At 34.2% G+C, this 15,937-nt stretch overlaps 1 protein-coding gene across 7 annotated transcripts in view; it reads right to left on the reverse strand.

Annotated features, from left to right (window-relative positions):
• Nucleotides 1-15,937, reverse strand: part of LAMA2 (laminin subunit alpha 2) — a 618,419-nt gene that overhangs the window by 482,180 nt on the left and 120,302 nt on the right. Inside the window, exon 1 of one of the 7 annotated variants that reach the window (XM_021936882.2) lies at nt 2,964-2,994. The exons of the other annotated variants lie outside the window; for them this stretch is intronic. Coding sequence (XP_021792574.2) covers nt 2,964-2,979 — 16 coding nt within the window. The 5' untranslated portion in view covers nt 2,980-2,994. Of the gene's footprint in view, nt 1-2,963; nt 2,995-15,937 lie in introns of those variants that run through there. 7 annotated transcript variants of the gene reach the window in all.

The following is a 15,937-nucleotide window of genomic DNA, read 5'->3' on the forward strand; positions in this document are numbered from 1 at the left end:
TGGAAGATTAGTGATGATGGGTGATTTGCTAAAGATGGAACATGTGTTTCTAATTCCAGCCCCAGTTCTTCTTAAACTATATGCAACACATATTCATTGAATCCCTCCACCTTTCCAAGCACTTGTCTAGGCAGTAATTACACAACAATGAACAATGCAGGCAAAGTCTGTTGCCTTCAAAGAGCTTCAAACCCTTGCAAGCACACTATATGATAGAATTTCTGCATAATTTTTAAGATACATTTCTACACTGCAAACAGTAAATGTAAAAAAAAAAAAAAAAAAAAAATCAAAGTAGGGGTTGACAATAAGAAGAGAGTTTCAAAGATACTCAAAGTGAGACTGGCTAGAGGTCAAGCCCAGAGGGTGAGCTAAAGTAAGGGTAGATACAAGTCAAGAGAAATAAGAGTCAGCCAATCTTTACTTTAAATTCCTAGGCAAAGATTAGGACCCCAGGTTTGAAGACAAAGTAATTAAATGTAAGGATCTTAAAAGAAGGACCTGATTCTGAGTCAACTGCTTCAAAAGGGAGGAACTCTTTTTTCCAGCTGAGAACCAGAGGTAACCTTTGATATGTAAGCAGATCTTAGTCAATTAACAGAAGGGAGAAGTCTCTACAATTGGTTGCCCTAGAGGTCTGAGAAAGAAGGAGCCCTAGAATTCGTAAGAATCAATTTAAGATTTTCAAAATTAGAAATTTCTAAAAACTGCTTTCAAAATGCAACCAAAAATAGCTTGCTACCACTTGCTAAAATCATTTCCATAGTTTCCCTCAATTTCTTGGGGTCTTTTACTGCAGTTTATCTCACAATTCATATATTTGGGAGCATATCTGTTCTTTTCCAATTATGAACAGCCATTAAGAAAATTGCTCATCATCACCAATTTTATGTTATTTCCTAACTTCAGTCACCTTTACGTTTTCTAATTTTTTTTTAGCGTTTCTCAGGATAAATACCATTGTAAATATTTCTAGACATTTAAAAAGTGTTTTGAGAATCAATCTGACTATAAGTAAGATGTCCAAAATGAGACATTCTTACTTGAATGATATTACAGAAGGTGTCTATGTTGTTCTCCAATTAAATATTCCTAATCAATTTGCTTTTTCAAGAGTAGCACTTGACTAAAATTCCTTCCACTTCTGAGTTTTTATATGCTGCCACATACACATGGTACACTCTTATTTATATTCTCTAGTATTTTAATTGCATGGTAGTTAAAGCTCTTCATTGCTGATGTATAATGAGCTGTAAGATCACTATGGTATCACCAGCTATTTTTTCTCCACACTTGCACACAGAGTAATTTCTTCATCATCTTGTTTTAGCGTCATGAGATTTTTGCTTCTAAAAAATTGCTTCTCAGTTTTCCATATGGAACTTCTTACTCGTTTCTAACATATTCCTTTCTCCTTGTTTTTTTAATAATATTTTGTTTATTTTTGTCCTACTTGTTAATTTAACAATACTCTCCATCATCTAAGATCATATCTAGAAAACATATCCTGAGACTATTTTGGAAGTGAGATATATACTTGGTAGATTTGGGCACGTCAAGACAGCCAAAGGCTATTCATTTTTTCTTACAAATATGAAATTTGATGATTGGTACCAGAATGGTTTATGACTAGAAGTTACTGATCAGCGGAAATATTCCAAAAGAGAATTAATGCAATGAAATATTAAAATAATAAAGGGTTGATAATTATATTAAGAGCTTAAACTTAGACATACCTAGGAGATCAACTTAAGAACCGTATTGATTCCCTCAGGCTCCAAAATTTATTCAAACCTCAAGAAGGTCAACTTATTGAATGAAATGTTTTCAGTATATAGATTTATTCACTCATAAAACTGTAAACATTAACTTGTCCCAAGCATGTTGAAACAAGCGCTATAAACAATATTTTTAGAATTCAATATATTTGCTTGGCTACAACAAGCATGCCTGGTAAATTATTATTTTTATGAGATATATATTTTGTCTTTGTCTACCCTGTGAGAAATGAAACAAGCTTGAAAATCATTGTTATGAAACTGATAGATGGATTCAGGGGAAACTGATAGATGGATTCAGGGTCTTAGTATTTCTAAACACTCATAATAATATTTATTTATCATCCCTCTTTTTCTGAACTAAATTTCTGAAACTAAACTTGCTTAATAATATATCTGCTTAATGTAATACTGGACCCAAAAAAGTACTGAAGACATATTTAATGAATACATTAATTAATGCAAGAATACAATATGGATGATATACAATATGAGTTAGAAAAAGTTACACAGCAGAGTGTGATAAAATAGTTCGTAATTTAAATTATGAGCATGTATGTAGTGTACGTGTATGTGCATTTACTTTATTTTGGAGTTATCTGACACAAATTCTTCTCTTTTCGGTTTTAAACACTAATTCTTATCCTTGTTTTTCAAAATATGCTTTAAATTCACATTTTTCTCCACCTGTAATGATGTACTCTAAATCCCCATTTCTATTAAAAACAAAGATTATAATAATTTATCAGATTCATGTGCATTACTGTAGATTAAACTCCACAGAAGTCCCCATTCCTCACATTCTTGTCTCACTCCAGAATCTCTCTCACTTGACTTTTAGAGTAAACATAAATACTTCATTTAGATATTTCAAGTATAGTATATGATAATCTCACTCTGATACACCTTCCCTACATTTATTATAATTTTCTCTCTTAATATTCTCAATTAAAATCCCATGCTCTGGTCAAATTATTTCCTTATCTCACTCTGAACACAGCATCTCACTTCCCACCTCCCCTGGGTAGTGCTCATTTACTTTCCTCAATTATTCTCCATAAGTCTAAATTTAGTATTTGTTTCAAGATTAGCTCAAAATCTATCCTTCTGACAGAGAAAAAACTCATCCTTTCCTATTCTGTATCATTTGGTCCCTATCTTTGCCATTAAAAAATCACAACTTACCATTAAAAAGAATCATTGTTTAATTCTTTGTCTGTAGATGTAACCATAACATTAGAAATAATGTTGTAGGCCGGGCGCGGTGGCTCAAGCCTGTAATCCCAGCACTTTGGGAGGCCGAGACAGGCGGATCACGAGGTCAGGAGATCGAGACCATCCTGGCTAACACGGTGAAACCCCGTCTCTACTAAAAATACAAAAAACTAGCCGGGCGAGGTGGCGGGCGCCTGTAGTCCCAGCTACTCGGGAGGCTGAGGCAGGAGAATGGCGTGAACCCGGGAGGCGGAGCTTGCAGTGAGCTGAGATCCGGCCACTGCACTCCAGCCTGGGCGGCAGAGCGAGACTCCATCTCAAAAAAAAAAAAAAAGAAATAATGTTGTATACTTCTGAATCTTCAGAATGTTTAGAACATCAATAAGTGCGTAGTCAATGCTCAACAGTTCTTATCAAACACAGTTTCATTCACTTACAACATGTAAGCCTACATATCTCACCCACGAAAAACACAGAAATGTGTATGTGTACCTCCACGTATTAAAAGCTATTAGTGGGGTGAAAATATGTTCAAATGGACAAGCTATTACATATGGATTCTAACATACACATTCATTCAGCAAATGTTGAGGAAGTGCTTGTTATGTATAACAAGGCTATTCTTGGAACAGTCACCTTGGAATTACTCATTTCCGTAACTTCCTCAGTGTCTAGCTGAGAGCCTTCCAAATGATTAAAACAAACTCATTTGATAATAAGGTGAGGCCTCTGTTCTCAAAGTTTATTCATTTTGCACTGCTATTTATAAGAAATTATCTTTCAATTTAGGGGTTATTACTAAGCCAAAGATAGGTATTGCTTTTTTTTCTTTTTAACATTGAATATTAGTTTTCTGTTATCTTAAAATCGAAACTACCTGGGACATTTGAAAAATATTCAATTTTAGTTATGGCTGAACGGAGAAAGAAAGGTCTGAGCAGATGGCTGTCAAAACACCAATGACTACATACCATGGCTGAGAACTTACACAAAAAAATATGCAACTTGGTACACAGTAGACTTCTTCCATGTAAATGCCAAGGGACATCTGGCTTGAAAACTCTGCAAAATCAATTTGATGCTATTCTATATTTGCCCTGTCTTCCATGAATATTAAATTATATCAGCATCTGCTGGAATCTGACAGGAAAGACTGCATCCCCAGAACCATTTCAAACCCTAGTATTTCACTTTCCCACGTTAGAAAACACCTAGAAAATAAAACCTGACTCACATGAAGTATGCTGCTTACATGAATGAAGTTATTTGGGAAATAGAATCCTTAAGTCTGAAAGAGTGAAAGTATCCCACTCACAATAAATTCTCTTTCTTCTAACGAAGCACATACATGTATATATACTATTTGCATGTAAACTGCTTTATTCTTAGAACTTCTTTCTAAATGTGTAGCTACTGTGCTCATTTTTTTGCAGTTAGACTCAATTTTAGTGCACTGTTACACAACGATCTTCATACAAAGTATTCTTACCACTGTGCTGCTCACAATTGACAATACATTTGTTTTAATTAAAATGTTACATAATTTAATACAGAAATCAATATTCTACAAATTTAGTTGATACAGTATGAATGTACTTAATTACTATAAATACTTTTTATATCTGGTCAAAGCACTTATTTTATTCCCCATGACAGATAAATAACTGATATCATGACTTTAAATTTCACACAACCTTTCATTCTATTCTATATCACATTAAATACGAAATCACTAACATATTTGATGGAAAATAGTCTACATCTAGAGAGAGTAAGTGAAGGGCATTTTATTGATGAGGCAAATTAGCATCCAAACTGAAACACAAATTCCAGTTGATGGCTAAGATTGACACATACACAAAATACATACCTGATTCGTGAAACCTTACGTGTGTGTGTGTTTGTGCAGGTCTGTGCACAACAAATACATTCTATGGACTAAGTTTGTACTGGCTGTTAAGCGTAGGAAGACTGGAAAAGGATCCTGAGCTGGAAAAGAGCGTGTACTTTGTTCCACCAAAAAGAAATCACTATAAATTTTCTTGTGGCTTCATAATGTAGTGAGAATGTTTCTAATGCAATTTCCTTAAATGAGCAAAGCACCCACATGCCCTGTATCCACTCAGACCACAAAGCTCATATCACTGCTAAGAGGCTATGAAATTTCCCATTTCCCATTTAAAATGCATGATTTTGCACATCATATCAAAAGAAGCAAAAATGGTTTCCTTGATTTAAATTTTTTCAATTTAATTTTAACTCCGACATGGTTTGTCTCTTTTCTCCATGGACCTTTCTACTTAGGTATGATTTCTCCTTGACCTACTAACAAAGCTATTGATGAAAAAGGTGCCTCTAGGTATGTTAAAGCAAAATATGGTATCTCTATCTTTATTAAAGAGCAATAACTATTCTCATGCCACTATTTGTTAAAATCCTTAACACAAACAAAATTCATGATTTGAGCTTTTGATTTTTGTACATACCATGGGTTTGAATATTATCACTTTTCTTTTAAATGCAAAACAATGTATATATGGATACTTGCACTTTTCCCAAACTTACTTACTGCAGATAAACAACTCAAGAGTGAGAAAAAAAGACATTTTTGTAACTGGAAGTGGAAGATCTACTTTATGTAAAAAAGTGGAAGTACAGAGTTCGTTTGATTCTTTACATTTTATAAAACCTCAGTTGTGTCTTTTCCTGGTGATTCAAACTAAATTAGACTCCTCAACAAATTTACTCAAAGCAGACATTTATTATGTGTAATGGGAAACTGTTACTGTTGCAAGATTCATTTCTACACACTATGAACTCCAAACTTTTTAGCTCTAAGTTAATTTTTAAATTTTCTGAGTTAAAAATAAAATATTTCTTTTTTTTTTTTTTTTTTTTTTTGAGACGGAGTCTCACTGTGTCGCCCAGGCTGGAGTGCAGTGGCCGGATCTCAGCTCACTGCAAGCTCCGCCTCCCGGGTTCACGCCAGTCTCCTGCCTCAGCCTCCCAAGTAGCTGGGACTACAGGCGTCCACCACCACGCCGGGCTAATTTTTTTGTATTTTTTAGTAGAGACGGGGTTTCACCATGTTAGCCAGGATGGTCTCGATCTCCTGACCTCGTGATCCGCCCGTCTCGGCCTCCCAAAGTGCTGGGATTACAGGCTTGAGCCACCGCGCCCGGCCAAAAAAAATAAAATATTTCTTAAGGCCTTTGATTTTTTTTTCAGAGATAGGGTCTTGCTACACTGCCCAGGCTAGAGTGCAATGGTTACCCATAGGTACAATCATAGTGCACTATAGCCTCAGACTCCTAAGCTCAAAGGGTCCTCCTGTCTCCACCTCCCAAGTAGCTGGGACTACATGTGCATGCTACCATGTTGGTCTGACTTTTTATTCTGACTGACCATAAGCATACTTCTGCCTAATCAAAAACTGGATAGCTATTTGGATATACCATTACCATCATAATGTTAATTTATTTAGAAAAGATATGTTAAATGCCATAAAGCATTCAGGAAAGATAGAGAAAAATCTTCACTTGTTTCAGAAATGAAAAGCTTATTGAATTTAATAACAGTTTTATAGAGAGAAACTGAATGCTGACTGCCACCAGCTGAAGAATGAATGAATATGAGGCAGCAGGAACACGGACGCAGGCAGGGTAGTGTATAAATTTTTGTTTAAAAAAGGTAAGAAGTTAGCAAGTGAAATGCTGCAAGGAAAAAACTAATAGGGTGACATATCAAGATATAACTAAGAAAAAAGACAATGGACGAAATGGGGACCTGATATTAGGGGTGGAGGGTGGAGTCAATTTATTTGGCATGTAGATGTGAGTGGTGCTCTTAAATATCTAAACTGGAAACACTAAATATTTTTTTAAATTCGCATTACTTTTGGGTATAATAGTATCTTGAAATTAGAGATTCTATTTATTTTGTTGAGTTATTACTCTGCCTCCTGCAAAGAAGTCCTCTTTGAATAGAAAGTCAGTGGTTTCCAGTTATGAAAACTGTTTTTGCGTATTATTGAAAGGAAAAGTCTACAGCTGTGAGTTATGTTAGAAAAAGCTTTTGAAGTATGATGATTTTATCTGGGCACTCCTCATGCATCTATCCATTGATTTTGTCCACATTTATCAAAATCTAAGCACAGGCAGTCAGTACTATGTTAAACTACAATTTTTGCTAAACTTTTTGGCTAAAAGCGATTAAAGTACAATTTCTTAAGCACCAAGAAAATTTTGCAACTGAGAATGAATTTATAACATGCATATCACTGAGCACTTAATTTTGGAGTAAATGAGTGTTTAGTGTGGTGATGAATACACAATGAGAGCCTGTCGATAGACAGAATTTCTTCTGAGTTTCATGAATAAGCAAAAATGTAGAATAAGCAAAAATGTTAACAGCATTGTAACATTCCTTTTAAGTAAAACAAAATAGAATCTCAGCCTTAAAAACCTCAAAAATGTATGATGTTATCTTAAAGCCTCTTGAAAGGTTGCTTTATTTTCTTTTGTTAGCCTTGTAAATTTTATTTATATGCTAAAAATCAACAAGCAAAGAAGCAAGCAAATATCCAAAGCAAACCATCCAACCAACAGTACAAAACAACAATGGCAAAACCACTTCGTCTTCACCACTCAGTAATGTCTTGCAGGAGAGATTTTTACAAGGATGGTTGATTTGTACTGCTGTTTTCTTTCTAATACTGTTTAAAGCACTGGGGAACTCTCCAAAGGATGAAATTTCCTAGAACCTTGAAGTTCATAAAGCTGCCTGCCATGCCTTATGGCCTACTTTTGGTCCATGGCCTACTTAAAACCACATTCTGGAGGAGTCTTTTTCTTTCGGAAACAGAGGTAAGTAGCATTCCAAATTAGTCTTCATCTCTTTGTAAAACCTGCAGACCCTAAAGAAATAACATATATTTAAGTGGAGGAACACAGCAAGCTTTTCTGATTTCTTCCCTTTGGCTATTTACTAGTCTCTTGTTTCCTTACCCACAAGTCCTTATCAGGGCAGGACATACTTCCAATTACACAAAAGTCACTTACAGTCTCCTCCTGGGATAATAGCACCTGTTCTTGCCTGAGCTATTCAAAGGGATGCTCAGGGCATTCAGTCTCCTACCTTTTCTCTCCAAAGCTTCTGCTAATTCTTATGGCTAGAGAAGTAACTACACTCTATATATGTTTGTAGCAAATGGAAGAAAAATAACAGGAGAGCTTCTTAGCTTTTGAACATTTTTACTTCCAGAATTATGTGCACTTTCTGTGTCATTTTGAGAAATAAACTGTATTACATAAAGCATGTATTTGATCCTAGCCAATTACAATCCACTTGAAATCAATGAAAGGCTAATTTTGGCATCAGAATAATTTACCTTTCCATAATTATTTTAATTTTTGTACAAAGAAAAGTCTACATGGGAATGTAGTTGATTTTCAAATGAAATATTTTGGAATAAATAGGTAACATAATGTCCTAAATAAGTCAACATTTTCCCCAGTTCATAAGATATCGTAATTTGGCAATTAGGGGTCTACTATAATGAAATAAACTGTGACTCAAAAGCCAGGGGTTTTGTCAAACACTGGAATTTAAGCCTACTAAATATCAAAATGAAAATCCAAAAAGGAGAAACTTCTCAGAGTCACTTGGGAATTAAAGTTGTGGTTTTAAAAAATAAATAAATCAGTTATGTGAAATGAAACTTATTCATAAAATGTGATTATATTAAGAGACATAATCTGACAAAGTAATGCAAACTTGTCAAGAAGTACAGGGGAATACTTCTTCCATTTGTGGCTGTTAGGGCTCAGCAAATAGTACTCCGAAGTATGGCGCTTTCATGAGCTGAGCACTTGGACTAAAGAAGCCGCCTTAGAACCAAGGTCTCTCTGACTCGTCTTCCACTCCTGTCTCTCACCCCTCTGCCTCTCCTCAAGCACAGAGAGAGGCTTTCTCTGAAGTTCCCCCTTATCTAAGGGAAGTTCCTCCAGAAGGAATGTAATTGACATGAACTCCTCCCTTGGAATCTACATGAACCAGAGAAGATTAAATCCTATCTCAGGAGAGGAAACTCCCAGGACACCACGCCTGGGACAGCTTTTCATGTATTCTTCTGAGGATTGTTACCTTAGAGACTTTATCTTCATGATATGACAACCTTTGCTTGCCATGCAGTTCCTCTCTTCACACTCCCACAGCTTGTCGCCACCACCTACTATGAGATTTTAAGTCCTTATTTCCTTCCATAGCTCCAGATGCTATCTAAATTTCAACCATCTGGCCCCTCTTTAGGTCTCATACTTTGTTGTCCTGCCCTATACACAGTGCTTCTAATCAATGTCTATGCTTTTTCTCCTGTTAATTCCTTTCTCAGACGGAGTCTGGCTCTTGTCACCCAGTGCTGGAGCCTGCAGTGGTAGATCTCGAGACTCACTGCAACCGCCGTGCCTCCCAGGTTCAAGCGATTCTCCTGCCTCAGCCTCCTGAGTAGCTGGGATTGCAGGCGCCCGCCACCACACCCAGCTAATTTTTGTACTTTTAGTAGAGACTGGAGTTTCGCCATGTTGGCCAGACTGGTCTCGAACTCCTGACCTCAGGTGATCTGCCTATCTCGGATGCCCGAAGTGCTGGGATTACAGGCGTGAGCCACCGTGCCCTGCTACACAGCTCTTAATCATCTCAATCAGTTCCTCAATCAGGCCATTTTAGTATATCACAGTTAAATGTTAATAGGGAATAAAGAGTATGTAGATTGTTGAGTAAACAGTTCCTCATGGAAAAGAAGAATAAAGATTAAACAGGGGAAAAAAATCTGGAAGACAAAGGCTTATAAAAAAAAAAAGAAACTGAAAATATTTTTAAAAGCAAACTGCTAATTAATATTTTTGAAGAGATTCAAGAAGAAAAATTGAATAATATTAAAAAGGGAAAATACAAATCTTTTAAAATAAAGTTTTAATATGACTCTTGGATGAAAAAGTTAAAGACATTACCCACAAAAGAGAAACAAAAAATATTTAAAATATGAGAGAAATGATAATATCAATTACCAACACAAAAAGGTAAAAATTTGACTCATAGGAGTTTCAAAAAAATAGAATGGAGAAATTAGAAGGAATTTATATTTGAATTTATATTTTAAATAATATATTAATATATTATTTTACTATTTAATAATAATGCAGATAAATTACCAAAACTTGAAGGAATAAGTATATAAAATGGATCGAGCCAACCATTTTGTATATTGCAATGAGTTAAACATAGAAGGACTCAGAAAATTCGCTGCCCATGTAATATTTCTTAAGAAGCCATTTGAGGATGTGCTCCAGCAAAATGAGAAAGTAAACCAAGAAAGAGGAATGTATGGATCCCTGACAAGGTAGATCCAATGTAGAAAAAGAGTACAGTGGGTGTAGGGAATAATCAGTCCTAGTTCAGGCAGAACACAGAGGACTTTGGGTGAAGAACTCTAAAGAAAAATCATACTATTTAGAATAACTAATATTTTGAAATGTTACTGGGAAAATAATATAATAATGGCAAATAGGACAAGAAGTATGAGAAAAACTAAAAATCCAGGAAAAATAAACAAACAAAAAAAAAACCTCTTAAGATAAAACATGTAAATATGGAACAGTAGATGTTTTAGTATTAGACAATATTTACATCATAAAAGACACATAGTATTTAAATAAAATTATGATATTATTACATTCAAAGGATAAGGACTGAACATGGAGTATAAGAAAGCTAAATCATGATTTTTAAAAAAGAATGTCAATTGATGATATCAAAAATTGACAAGTTGAGATATATGAATAGGACCCTATCATTTAGAAATATCCAATGAAGGGCCGGGCGCGGTGGCTCAAGCCTGTAATCCCAGCACTTTGGGAGGCCGAGACGGGCGGATCACGAGGTCAGGAGATCGAGACCATCCTGGCTAACATGGTGAAACCCCGTCTCTACTAAAAAATACAAAAAACTAGCCGGGCGAGGTGGCGGGCGCCTGTAGTCCCAGCTACTCGGGAGGCTGAGGCAGGAGAATGGCGTGAACCCGGGAGGCGGAGCTTGCAGTGAGCTGAGATCGGCCACAGCACTCCAGCCTGGGTGACAGACCCAGACTCCGTCTCAAAAAAAAAAAAAAAGAAATATCCAATGAAATAGCCAAGAAGTGTTATTGTTAGACAACTAAGAGGAATGTGGCTGGGAGCTCAAGAGGGGTGGTTTAAATACTTTGCTTTGCTTTTCTTTTTTATTCTCAAGCTTCTTAATACAATTTAACTTTTTTGTACTTATATATTTATTGAAGAAACCTCATTTCATAATAGTAAGTCTCATCAGTCTTTCCTTTGACTTTCATATTACTTTTAACATATCTTATTAATTCTTCCTTTTTATTTAAGACCTAGGTTAACATTTCTGAATCTTTTAATATGTGAAGATTTGCCTTCGAATTGATTTCCTGACACTTTCTACCCCCTTAAAGTTACTACATAAGCTGCTTAAAACAACAAACAAGATCATCATGTCCTCTATTTTAATAAAGTCTTTTTAATGTCTTTTTCTCAAATACTTCACTTTTGTTTCCTAAAAGAAAGTTTATTATTTAGCCTGAAACTATTATTTCAAAATCAATTCAAACTTGAAATAGCAAAAAATTTTATAATGGTTAACACATCTCCTCTTTTTCATTCTTCTTCCAAGGCAACTAGATTTGACAAAGTCTGTAGTTTTTTCCATGCAAAGTAGACAGGTAAATATCCCTAAAATGTTTCAAATCACATAATGGAAAAAGATGCCACCAGAAACAAAACTCCTGATTTCAGGATGTTAAATATCGCTGTGCATATATTTAGACCTACAAGATCTAACACAAAATAACTGCATTTGTTATTATTTCCCCTTGATGCTAACTTGTGAAAAAAATAAAAAAAACTTGTAAGTATCTCAGATAACAGGTATCAAAAGACCGTGTTCTACTTTGAAAATGCCAATTTTGTCTTTTGTAGAATAAATGAAATAATGGCTTTAGAAAAAACACTTCATCAATATGAAGGGAGAGAAAAAACCTTGTTTAAAGGAACTCTCTTGGGAAACACCTATCACATGTATCATCAGTCAAGTCACCATGTGTCTGGCATGTGGCAGGTGCCTAGTCAATGGTAGTAATTAGCATCAGCTCGATCATTCTCTTGGATGATGCATCCCATGAAATTATGAAAAACAATTAAATATATATATATGTAGGAGTAATGAAAGTTTGCTAGAACTTATGTTACCAAAGTTGTCATATGCCAGGGATGAAAACCTTTTATCTTCCATAATACACTTCAATAGTAAGTAAATAACCTATATTTTTACATACACAAACATGTGGATGTATATATGTAAATATGTAAATTTTGCTAAAATCAATATACTCTCATGAACAAAATTTTCTAACTAGGTGGTCATATCAGTAACATTTATGATATAAAAAATATAGTGCCTCACAAAAATAGAAACAAAAGTAAATGTGGAAATCGAATTGCTGAACTTGATAAAAAATCAAGATAAATACAACAGACATTGAGTTACAAAACCGTTAAAATAATTGATTCATATTAAATTTACTTATGGTCAATATATTGGAAGATTGTTCAGAAAAGAGTTTTATTTTAATTCTTTAAGTGTGAAATAAAATGCATTTAAATGTAATTCTGCTTTGCAATGCAGAAGAAAGTCTAATGTAGTTGTTGATTTGTTTATTCAGCATATTTTAAGAGTTTTATATATATAATATGCTGTATATATGATTTGAACATAATAGTAATTCATCTCTAGTGAAAAGGAAATGGGTTGTTTTTGTTTACTGAGCTTTTCTTCTTTCTCTTAGAACATTTTAGAAAATTGATGTGTATATATGTATATGTAATATATATTGTATATATACGTATAGAAAAATGAACAAATGTACTCTTTGTATAATCCCAACTGATTATAATAAATAAAAGCCTCAATGTATGATCATAATATTATCACTATATTATTTTAATAACCTACATATAAAAACCTATGTAACCATCATATAGATCAAAAAAGCATATTGCCCATACTAAGAATCTTCCCTATCTCTACCCTTTCCAAAGATAATTAGTATCCTGACTTCTATCTAACATGAAAGTTGAATTGCATCTGTTTTTGAATGTTATGTCAATGGAATCAGGCACTGTATCCTGTTTTAGGTATAATGTCTTTTCCTTAAGATTATGTTTATGGATTCACCCATGCTGTTGGGTATAACAGTTGCTTGTTCATTTTTACTGCTTTATAGTATTCTTAATATTATGATACTACAAAATATTTATTCTTGCCAATAGCAATGTCATTTAGTTATTTCCAGCTTTAGATATTATTAACAGTGCTGTTATGAGCATTCTTGAATATGTCTTGGTACATATGCACACCTATTTCTCTTGAGTATATGCTTACAAGTTGAATTGCAGCATCACAGAGTATGCACATATTAATTTCAGTAGATAATGCCAAAGGTTTTCCAAAGTGATTCATAGCACATATTTGTTTTTAAAACGCTTTTATGTCTCATCGGAATCATAGAGAAATATTTGGCCCTGTTTGGTATTCAGATAATTGTGCTTGGTCTATTATGCATGATAACATAAAATTTGATTGGGTTTTACTTTTAATGTTGTCATAGATGATACCTTAAACTGTTTTGCAGTTAGACAGAAGTTTCTGCAGAACTTAGTAGTTAAGATACAAAGGGCAAAAGAAAATTTCTCTGTCAAAGATTGTATGCCATGCAGATGACAGGCCCTACTTTTTCTAAACAAACGGAAAAAGAACCTCCTGCTGATTGAAGTGCAGATAAGAGTAGTGGTTTTTCTCCGTTGGATGCAAGTTTATATATTGTACTTCACAGTTTCCATTGTCTTCAATCCAAATTTCCACTGCAATCAAAAGCCAGAAGAGTACAAAATACAAATGGTGATTTTTAAATGCACGCATTTGCAAAACTATGCAAACCTAAGATGCATAAACAATCTCGCAGGTTAAAAGGATGTATTTTGTGTGCATCATTTCCAATTCCTAGTGCAGACTACATAAAAAGAAATTCTTTGTTTAGGAACAATGAGGAATCTAATTCTTACAGGTAATACCTTTCTTTGATATTCATACCAAAAGTAAAAAATATAACAAGTTTAAAATTCTAGTGTTAGAGTACTTTAGAGTTGGCAAGAATATCGTCAATAAAAATAATCATCAGAGATGGTACATTTCATATTATATACTTAAAATGTTTAATTTTTTCATGGTGAAATGCTTGTGGATATTACTTTACTAAGTAAAATATTATTTCAAAATGCTCTTACATCCATAATACAGATAAACTGGGGAGGACAGGCTGATGCTGTATCTTTCCTGTCTTATGGGGTTCTAAGTGAGGGCTCCTTTTCTTGCTCTTTTACCATGATCTTCTATGCCACTAGTGCTTCTTAGAATGGATGCATTACTTTGATGATCTCAGAGCAGACATTGATATCTTGACCAGCCTAAACTTGTATGTGTTTTTAGGAAGAGGAAAGGTGTGAACTCTGAAGATTTGATATAATTAATTATGGCTACTTTTCCTTAATGTCTATATTCATGGTTTGTACATCCAAATAAGATTACCTGAATTTAAACTCTATGCTTATACCTATAAATGATCTATATTGAGTTTAATTTCAGACAAAATTGTTCTGAGTTAATATGGAAAAACGTTACTTACTTTGGAATATATTCTATTTAGTTTATTTTAATGGATTTCTTAGTTATATTTCAAAGCTCTAAGGCTAGATAGTTCTTCGTGTCAGAATATAATACCTGATATACTCATTATTGATTAGAGTCTAATGACAATATTGAACTTTTAATATTTTATAATCTTTAAATCTTTACTTTGTTATAATAATGTTATCCACTCTATCAGATTTTATATTCTTTGTTTTAAAGATGATAGGTTCATTATTTCCACCATGTTCAAATATCTAATTATTGGGGGAGCTGAGGTTTGAGTACATGTTTAGCTTCAAAGAAATATGGCATAAAGGCATTTAATCTTAAAATTAGAAATCCAAACCTAAATAGCATACGTTTTCTTTTTAATTATGCTCTTTAATAATAAACTAAACCACAATGTAGCACACTGTGTACAGAATGAAGGACATCTTTCTTCTGCTTTGTACTCAGAAAATGTCACTAGGGGATCTTGGTGGCCATCTAAGGGCCATCCCAAGGCAGTGTTTATATGGCTTCTTCTGATGCTGCTGAAATCTGGACAATAGGATTATGAAAGACTAAAGCTTGAAAGGACTAAATGCTATTTCTGGTACTCAATACATACTTGTGTACAAATGAATAATCAATTATGAAAAGGTGAAACTTAAAATTAGACCTGTTAACTGAAACGGTATAAATGCAGAGGGGACAAGTGCAGTTCTAGGTTTTGCCAGCTTTTCCAGGCCAGTGTCAAAAATACACAGGATCCAAATGTAAGATAGCCAGAAGAGATGGCATACAGACGAGACTTACATATCCAAATAGTAAATCAATAGTTCTATTTAGATGTCTAAAAAGGGGTCTAAACTTCAGTATGGCTAAAGCAGAACTCTCTTCTCTGGACTTCCCTCCATGAAAAATCTTGCACCACTCCCCATCTATTCCATTACATTCAATGATATCACCATCATGCAATTGCTCAAGACCAAAATCTAGAGTCTATCCTCGATTTTCTTTCTCTAACTGCCTTATCTAAAGTTTCTCCTCTTTGCTTTACTACTAAGATCTCTAGTCCATTAATAAGTACTATTGATTCCACCTGCCGAAAACATCCCACACATGTCTGCTTTTTCCCATTTTCATGAAATCTATCTCATCCA

Source organism: Papio anubis, chromosome 6 (assembly GCF_008728515.1).
Source record: "Papio anubis isolate 15944 chromosome 6, Panubis1.0, whole genome shotgun sequence".
In the NCBI taxonomy this organism is placed as follows: domain Eukaryota; kingdom Metazoa; phylum Chordata; class Mammalia; order Primates; family Cercopithecidae; genus Papio; species Papio anubis.